At 28.5% G+C, this 10,160-nt stretch overlaps 1 protein-coding gene across 1 annotated transcript; it reads left to right on the top strand.

Annotated features, from left to right (window-relative positions):
- Window positions 1–4,042, top strand: LOC130798726 (uncharacterized). Its single transcript, XM_057661829.1, has 4 exons — window positions 1–103; window positions 2,573–2,781; window positions 2,987–3,383; window positions 3,531–4,042. The coding sequence occupies exons 1-4, from the start codon at window positions 1–3 to the stop codon at window positions 4,040–4,042; spliced, it is 1,221 nt and encodes a 406-aa protein (XP_057517812.1).
- The last annotated feature ends 6,118 nt before the right edge of the window (window positions 4,043–10,160 follow it).

The raw sequence follows: 10,160 nt of genomic DNA, 5'->3' as shown, positions 1-10,160 counted from the left end.
ATGAATGTGATTAGAACATGCCCTGAGCTCATTGAGGAGATGCGAAGTTTACTTGACTTATCTTTCAGTAATGAGCAAATTAAGGAGACTATGTGGAGTATCTGTAACACCCCGATATTTTTTCGATATATTACATGATTTACTAGTAATATTATTATTATTATTTTTTTTGAAGAATATATTATTTATTAAATTATATTAAATTATTTATTTTGTTAGTAGGTTAAATCATGAGATTTCAACTTTTAAGGCAATAAAAACCATTTTAAGTCCAAATCTTTTTCCTAATCTATCTTTAATTTCAAAAAAAAAAATTAAAAAGAGGGAATTTGATAGGGTGGCCGGCCATAGGGAAGATTTGGGGAAGATTGTAACTTCCATTTTGGCAAATGAATGGTTAAGGCAATTATCATCAATAAAATCCCATAATCCCTTAATTAATTCCTTGCTTTACATCCTTCATTTTAAAACCTTGCAAGTAAAGAAAACACTCCCAAAAACTCCCTAATTCTCACGCCTAAATCCTCCAATTTGGTTCATCAATTTTGGTGTTGTTCTTGAGCAATTGTGAGTAATTCTTAACCTAGTTTTATTTTTAAGTTTTAATTTAAATTTCTATGATTTTTATGTGTGTGTTATTTTATAGTTTATGATTGTTCATGATTTAAAATTCATGTGTGAAAGTATGATGTTTTTCTATCTAAATTAATGTATGGTTTTTAGGGTTTAGATATGTTTACATGTGTGTGAAGAATTGATTGATGAATGATTGAAAAAATATATATATATATATATATATATATATATATATATATATATATATATATATATATATATATATGTATATACATAAAAAAAAAAAAAGAATGGTTGCTCATATAAAAAAAAATGTATGTGGTGTTAGGAATTTATTTATTTATTTTTATTGATTACTAGAAGGGATTTATAATGTTGGTAGAGAAAAAAAAAATATACATGTAAATTTGTGATGTGTATGTGTGTATACAATTGTGTAAAAAGAATTATATTGAAAAAAAAATATATATATAATAATAATTCATTAAATTTATTTTTATGTAAATTTTGTTGTTTAGATTTAATAGGACATAAAGCATTGATATTTATATTTTTGTGATAAAAAAAAAATGATGGAATGACAAAATCCCGTAGGTTTTGAAAATGGTGAAAAAAAATGTGTTTTTGGAGCATTTTTGGCTTTGAAATTAAGTTAAAAATACTTATACTATGTTATAAATTATGAAAATTGGTACCCGGGGGTTTTGACGCCTTCCGGACGCAACGGTGAAGTCGGATTTTCAGTTTGACAGCTTTAAGTTGAGTTTCTGGACAGATTGTATAGGCTGTCCGGTTTTGTGTATATACCATGTTATAGTATGTGATGGATGTTCATGTTGTGTGTAGTGTTCTAGGTATGGATGTGATTGTATATGTGTGTTATGGATGATTTGAGGAAAATGTGTATGTGTGCTTATTTCCCGAATACGATTGAACCTTGTAGGAAGTCGATTCGTGACCGGGAATTGATTAAGACGCTTGTGAGTTGGTTATCTTGCTTAAGGTATGTACACGCAGCGTGGTTCGCATTAGTCCGATGTATCATATAATAAGGGTATACAAAAGTAAAGCATGGATATATAGTACTGATAATGTTATCTTTCGAATCAATAATTTTTATACGTTGTTTTGATAAGCAGAGGTAGTATGACCTCACTAACCTTAAAGTGGACGTAGTATGACGTCAATCGGTGGAGATGAATTACTCGCGGTATATGGGGGCATTATGAGCCACCGCGGGGATATGCATACTTAACCATAGGCACTGAAGTATGGCGAGTGTCTATGGTAGAGGCTTGCTTAGGGGTTAGCTCCCCCTAATGTATTGTCTCACTTATGGAGTTTGAAGTGTACCGGCAGTATGGCTGGATAGTACAGCAGTATGGCTGACTAACTTTTACATGAAAATAAATATTCTTAGTAAGCATGTTCGAAGCGTACGGTTCTGTGAATTGTCAGCTAATAAATTAAAACTTTCTCTTGTGTTATTATTTATTTGGTATGCGACGTATGCTGACGTGTACTTTTGGTCTTAACGACCCTGCGATGATGTTGTTTCCTATCTGGGCAATGACTAGCAGTAAGTTAAGTTGCAGGTCTGGGGAGTGAGGATTGACCCTTGAAGAAATAAATTGTTAGGATATAGAAGTCTTGATAAGAACTTCTAAATTAAGTTTAAAGAACATTTGGTTTTATGAGGCGATTTTCGTTCTCAAGTTGTAATAAGTTGATTTAACTTTCGTTCTTATCCGCTGCTAAGAATTTCTTATATCTAGTAGTTTATAATAACACTAATAGAACTCGGTCCGCAAGCTTTCCTTAACTTCAAACCCGTTTAAACTGCCTTCTAACATCCCGGTTTGACTCGGATAATACTTATCTCGTTTTTAAAAGGTCATTTTCTCTTTTCGTACGACCCGAGTTATTCCGAGATGTTACAGTATCAGTGATACCAAAGCCCCTGGTATTGATGGCTATAACAGTAATTTTTTTAAAGCTAGTTGGCCAGTAATTGGAAATGATATTGTGGAAGTTATATGTTGTTTCTTCAGGATTGGTAAGCTTTTAAAAGCTTGGAGTACAACTGCTATTACTCTTGTGCCTAAGGTTGCTTGTCCTACATCTCCAGGGGACTTTAGGCACATATCTTGTTGTAATGTCATTTATAAATGTATCTCCAAGCTCGTTTGTTCTAAACTTAAGCAGGTGCTTGGAGGTATTATCAATCATTCCCAAGGTGCTTTTGTGTGTGGTAGAAGCATTGCTCATAATATACTTTTATGCTAAGACCTTGTGAAACATTACATTAGGAAGAACTGCTCCCCTAGTTGTATGATAAAAGTGGATCTTAGGAAAGACTATGATACATTGGAATGAGATTTTATTCATGATATGCTTGTGGCCTTTCCAGATGTTGGGTGTAGTTGGCACACGGGATTTGTTTAAATTCCATCCTAGATGTAGAAAGATGAAGCTGAACCATCTATGTTTTGCAGATGATCTTATGCTATTTTCTAAAGGCGATCCATATTTGATTTCTCCTCTATACCAATGTCTGGATAGTTTTTCTAAAACCTCTGGACTTTCTGCAAATAAGTCTAAGTCGGCTCTATTCTTAGCTGGTTTGTCACGATTAACTAAGGAAAGGATTGCTGAGAGTATAAGCCTTCCCCTGGGCTCTTTTCCTGTCAAATATTTAGGAGTTCCTCTAAATTTTAAGCGTCAATCAGCTGCTGACTTTGATGTGATTATTGATAAGATGACAGCTCATTTGAGATTGTGGTACTACAAAAATCTTTCTTATGCAGGTAGGCTTCAGCTAGTAACTTCGGTTCTCATGGGCATCACTTCATACTGGTGTCAAATTTTTGTGCTCCTTAAATGTGTGATCAGAAAGATTAATAGCATATGAAGATCTTACCTATGGCAAAGTGATGCGAATAATACCTCTCAAGGCAATGTCAGCTGGCTTAAAGTGCGTATGCCCAAGAAGAATGGTGGATTGGGTGTCTGGAATCTTGAGATCTGGAATTCTATTACAGTTGTTAAGCTCTCTTGGCACATTAGTACTCTTTATGAATCCCTCTGGGTTAGATGGGTTCATGGTGTATATACCAAAGGGACCAATTGGATGCTTTTCAATCCCCCTAGTACTGCTAGCTGGTCCTTCAAGAAGATATGTAATATCAAGCACAAACTAGCGGTTTGGATGAATAAGCATCAGTACTCCGTACAGGTGATTTATAGCTCTATTTTCGACTCTACTCCTAAGGTTAGTTGGGATAGATTTGTGCGACATAGACCCTCTGTCCCTAAAGCACGTTTTATCTTATGGCTAACTTTACTTGGTAGACTTAAAACTAGAGATAAATTGGCTCAGATGGGGATTATTGATGATGATCGTTGTCCCATGTGTAACTTGTGTCCAGAATCAGTGGAGCATATTTTTTTTTCAGTGTCACTTTAGTATGGTTTGTGCTCATTTCTTGCAACGATGGTTGGGTGTTCACTTTCCATGCAGCATCAATGCCATCGCTAGAAAAAGATAGAGGATACCTAAATTCCAGAAGAAACTGATCCTCATGAGTATTTGCAGTCTTGTATATAGAATTTGGAAAGTCAGGAATGATGCAATTAGGAGCTCAATTATGAGCAGACTAGAAAGTGGGTTCCATTTTCATACTGATGCATTTGTCTAGAGTCGGCTTCACTTTGGCTTGTTTTGTATTGTTTTTGGTTGGTTTAATGAAATTTCTTCTTTGTCCAAAATAATAATAATAATAATAATAATAATGAATTAATGAGTTTTTTATTTGAGTTTGATCATGTTATTTTAGTTAAGACACTAGCATAAATGATACTATACAACTATTAACTTAAGTATTTGATTGAGTTCGTTTTAAGCATGATATTAGAAGCCAATATAATAAAAGATTACATGTTCAAATGACATTCACTCTCTCATTACAAGTGAAATATTAAGTATGATAGAATAATATAACATACCATGACGTTACAATTTTTTGCTATATATAATAAGTTTTAGTTTAATGTGATTACTTAAAATTGTCGAATTAAAAGAAATGAATCCATTTATCTTTTTGTTTTCAGTAAAAGATATATAATTTTATAGAAACCGGATAAGAACATAATTAAAGTTATAAAAACAAGCCATTATTCTCTTGTTTTGTCGAGTATATAAACACGAGTCAAATGAATCCGACCACACAAGAGAAAACCATTTGTAAGTGGTATAACCACAACAAATACTTCTACATTACTACTAGTAGGGCTAGGAACCTTGCTTCCATGCATGATGCATCACTTACCCTTGTCGACAAATCTTAAATAATATAGCATTCCTTCGGTTTCTTTTGTTTATCCACTTTATTTTTTTATGTATTTTAAAGTAAATTTTGAGTCTCGATATCTTATAGTGTGCATAATAAAGAATTGTAAAAGTTATATATTAAAATTCGTCGTATCAAGACGAATCTAATAAAATTCTACATGTTGAATATATAATTTAAAAATTAAATTTAAATTTCTCTCTCATAAAATGAAAAAACTTAAAATGGACAAACAAAAAAAAAACGGAAGAAGTACTCTCTATCATAAAAAATGGTACACTCTCCATGTGAAATATTTTGTTAAAGTGTAACTAACACATTAAAATGAAGAAAATACATTTTATGTAGTATATAAAATTATTATTTTAGCTGATGTATTGAATGTATTAGAAAAAAAAGTTTGCATTAAATAAATGATATTTAAAGAAAAATAAAACAATTTAATCGGATCCGATATTTTGTATGGAAATTGCAGCAATTTCTATGAAAATTAGAAGTGTGTCGTTTAACTTATTAAAATATTTTAATTTCTAATGGGGTTCCTCCCCAATGTGGTCTAGGAAAATTAAACTTTTTAGTAGTCCCCATTGGTCATGTTTGTTCTTAATAACATCACAAGCTAAGTAATTTATGAAGTGTTTGAAAAAGTGAATTATCATTATTTAATTTGATAATATTATTAATTAATGATATAAACAAAAGGGCTTTAAATAGGGACAAAAAGAAGAAATATGGATGAAAAATAAATTTGGTCGTTTGTAGAATTTACTAAAAGTAACAAGCCACCAACCTTACTAGCAACACCTCTTAGCCTTTGCTATTTTAAGGTCCACTCTTCTATTTAATTTCCAACTATAATTCCTTTATTTCCACATAGTTCTTGGCCTTCTAGTTTTCTTCTCTATAAGGAAAGTTGAGAATATTCCATGTTACTATGAATTATGATATATAGAATGGATCTAATATCATTTCATCAACAACAATAAATGTATATTTATAAATCACTATAATTTTCTTAAGAATTTTTTTCAAAAAAAAATAGCAATTTAAATATAATGAATAAAGTAGGATAAAATAAATACACAAAACTATTCCAAGCAAATAAATGCATTACTTCTAGTAAATTATTAAAAACAATAGACTGATTTTGTCTTATTCCCCATTGTGAAATCTAAATATACTATTTCCTTTTTTTGGTTTTTTGCTCTAAAAAGTTAGTTTTACAAATTTTAGCTTCTACGATTCACGACTTCAATCATGTTCAATTGGAGTTATACTATCAATCAGGGGTAATTTGAGCAAGTATAACATGTTCAATAGCATAGAGCCCTTAAATTTAAGAGTCTCAGATATTAGTTGAAATTATTTTACATTGCTTTTGCTTTAGTTTAACTTGTTTTTAGGTCTCAAAATTTCAAAAAATATGTAAAACAAACAGAAATTTAAATTTCATAGTATATTTTTTGCTCCGCCCATTTATAAACAAAAATTTGATTTTATTTAATAATGATAAAAATATGGGAAAAGTCAAAAATTTGAGCTAGACAAAAGTGATGAATCAAAGGCGATTAGTCAATTACAAACATTCTTTGTCATATTGTATAAAGTGGATGTATGGCTTCATTAATCATTATTTGCGCCATTAAGTATTAAGCTTGAGTGTGAATGGGTGGATTTACATTGAAAGGAATGGATATTGGATGTAGTTTTTAAATTTATGTTGAGCACTACGCCATTTTAAGATAGGAAATTTATATTTATGGTACCTAAATTGATAATTTATAATTATCAGACTAGTTTATTTAAATAACAAAATTTACAATTACTTATGATATGTTAGTGTATGGCTACATTAAAATTATCCATGTAATGTGAGAAATTTGAATGTAAGTCATTCTACGTAAATTAATACCGTAAGATAATAATTAATATTTTTTAAGATTAGTAGATATATATGATGATGATTATATATATGTCAACTATTAAGAAATCAACTCAGTTAAAACTTCAGTTTATGATTGAGGTCTTAAGATATGTTATATATATATTCGAATATATTAATTAGTAGATTTGACCAAATAAAATTCTATAAAAAGTGCTTTAAATAAGGATAATCCTTAATTTGATCTATTATTCATGTTATTAGAAAGTTTGCTAAAATTAAAATTAATTAAGACTCTAAAATGTTTAGAAACTCATTTGTCAAGTTAATCTCTTATATATATATAAGCCTCCATGTTTACCAAGCTAATAAGGATTTGGAAAAGTGATTTAAGAGTATTTTGTTTTTGTTGAGGCTTGTTTTAGGTGTTTGATTTTTTTTTTTTTCTTAACTCTCATTCTACAATTGTACCATTGACATTAGCTTAATTCTCTTGATTTTAAAGTGTAAAAACTTACACTTATTGAAAATTTTAAACTCTTGAATTTTAATTATTTTATGACGTAAATTTTTCTAAAAATAGATATGATGATCGAGAAATGGGTTTTATGAAACAAAACAATGACAAGATCTCATTTGGCTTTAATTTTTAATGCATTGTTAATAGACAAAGATTAAATTTTGTTTAAGAATAATAAAAAAAGTTGAAACGAGACAAATAAAAAAAAATATGAAAGAAATTAAGAAAGCATGCTATTTGTCCCTTGGAATTAGCCTCGTGAAAATCAAGAAAAATAAATAAAAATAACCGGTAAAAATGGTATTTTTATAGAAATGTGGGATAAAGGTATTAAACATATGAATAGAAAATAATAAAAGTAAATCATAATAAAAAATAAAAAATAAAATAAATTTTGTGACAAATTAAAAAATAAAATGAGACTAATTCTATTATATGGTGAAAATTATAAATGTATAAATAACGAATGTTTTACCAAAAAGAGCTAAAAAGGCATATATTAAATACAAAAGGTATTCCTAAAGAGCAAGTATAAGATGTGTAGTAGTGTCTATTGCTAGCTGTTGCCTTTTACGACCACAAATTTTTGTTCAAGGTTAGTCATTGCTAAGACTTTATTAAGCTATTTATTTCTTTTGTTCCCTTTGTTCACAAATTGTGGAGAATATATATATATATATATATATATATATATATATATATATATATATATATATATATATATATATATTAGTTGTAAAAAAAAAGCTTTTTTTCAATTTGTTCATATACACACAACAATAATATGAAAGTCTGAATGTCAAAAGATTAAAGTTGATTGTACAAATGAATAAATTATCTCCGCTCTCCAGACTTTAGTGGTCATATTAGTTTTGGTTCCTATTCAATTGATTATAAAATATGATTATATTTTATTGAGTTGGTTGTTAAAAATCTACAACTCACACTTCATCTTCTTCCTTTGTTCAAACTTGGAATAGAACAATATGAAGTTAATTTGATTGAACTAAAATTCTGATGAATATTGGAAAATTAATTGCATTTGAAATATATATATATATATATATATATATATATATATATATATATATATATATATATATATATATATATATATATATATATTGATTCTTTTTAGATTATAGAGTACAATGAGGGAAATAAATGGAATGAAAAACTAATTGAAAACTAAATTTATATTCTTATCTAAAAATATATAATATTTATTTCTATTAAAAACTTATCTACGGATGTTCATGGAGAATTTAATTGCCCAAATAAGGGGTAGAAAGTTTCTGATCCACCTTGCCCTAAAGTCATTCCAACTTCTTATATTTTGTGAATATCATTAACTCTTGTCCGTTTCTTTTTAAATGCAATCTTTAATCAATTTATATTAGAATTGTTTAGTCAATTTTCACAATTAATTAAAACATATCTCAACGGAATATACAAGTCAAACATTATTTTTGGCTTTCGTGAAATAAAATTTTTATTACATGTCAACCAAATAAGTCCTGAATCCTAATCAATAGTCACTACTCCTAATTTCCAAATAGTTCCTATTTTCTCTCACATTTTCTTCCTATACGGGATCATTTTTTGTTTTTTTCTATATATCTTTCATATTTCACTTACACAAATATTTTTCATTTTTATTTTATTATCTTCTACATATTTTTCTAACCCGATTATTTTATCCTAATAATTTGGATAGATAAAAAATTTATAATTCTTTAATATTGAATTATAATGGAGTATATTAAAATGTCACATTAAATTATGTACACATCTTATTTGTTTAAAGTTGTACACGATGTATACTATGCATGAGTCTATCAGAATTCTAGAACTACCTCTTTGTTATAACTTACAACTTACAAGTGTAAAATTGTGTACATCTGATAGACTGTTGATAGACTATTGGAGTAGTGTAACGAATAGAATGGATGGATTTGAACGTATATATGGTTCATGCACCTCGTGTCTTGTTAGTTCGAAGACTTATCATACTATCGACTCTTCTGTATTTAGAAAGTTATTCGTTATCAAGAAGATAAATTAGTCATCTAATACTAATATTAGCAAATAATAAAATGCTCTATTAATATTTATCTTCATTATCGTATTCAATGTATTCTGCTCATAAAAACTATCATTTATATTATATTCAGATTTATTTTGATGAGTGATTATGTACTTCCTAAAATATGGAGCACAAATTAATATAGAAGAATGATGGTTAATAGAAATGCCACAAATGCTAACCAAAGTTTTAGGAAGCTTGAGGTGTAATAGTACCCCATTTAGCGTGGAAGTCATTGATCCAATAGTTTGTATGGCTTATACTTCATCATATCACATATTGGACATGCAATTGTTACATCATCATTAATTGTCAAATCTAATTGTTGCAAAGAATTAATCTCATTTTTCTTTTTAATTTATCTTGTTAAACTTATCTCATTTTTATTTATAAATATAATGTATATTTTTTCTTTAATTATCATCTACACATTTATTTATTTATTTTATTTTTAGTAACAATTTGTACTTTTAGCTATTTCTTTTGAGACAAAAGAGTACTATAATGTTCTCCTAATATATATTTGTCCTTTGTAAAATGTATGAAAACTCAAATTCTATGAAATTTAATATCCTCAAACCTTCTAGAAGAGTAGTGAATTTAAAAGATTTCCTTTTTAATTTAACTGAAACCATTAGTATTGAATTAAACATTATTAATTAGTACATTAGTGTTTAATTGGACTCATCATGATTTTTAGTTGGAGCATCCATTTTTTCCATATAAGACATATAAGATCATAGGTAT

Source organism: Amaranthus tricolor, chromosome 13, assembly GCF_026212465.1.
Source record: "Amaranthus tricolor cultivar Red isolate AtriRed21 chromosome 13, ASM2621246v1, whole genome shotgun sequence".
In the NCBI taxonomy this organism is placed as follows: domain Eukaryota; kingdom Viridiplantae; phylum Streptophyta; class Magnoliopsida; order Caryophyllales; family Amaranthaceae; genus Amaranthus; species Amaranthus tricolor.
The sequence above is the reverse complement of the archived record's forward strand: the minus strand, read 5'-3'. Positions and strand labels throughout refer to the sequence as shown.

Bases quoted from the DNA above. Each gene is read 5' to 3' on its own strand.
- LOC130798726 (XM_057661829.1), top strand. From the start codon at position 1: ATGAATGTGATTAGAACATGCCCTGAGCTCATTGAGGAGATGCGAAGT. The intron at 2,782-2,986 runs GTGCTTGGAGGT...TGGCCTTTCCAG, and splicing joins TTTGTTCTAAACTTAAGCAG to ATGTTGGGTGTAGTTGGCAC. The intron at 3,384-3,530 runs GTAGGCTTCAGC...ATACCTCTCAAG, and splicing joins CAAAAATCTTTCTTATGCAG to GCAATGTCAGCTGGCTTAAA.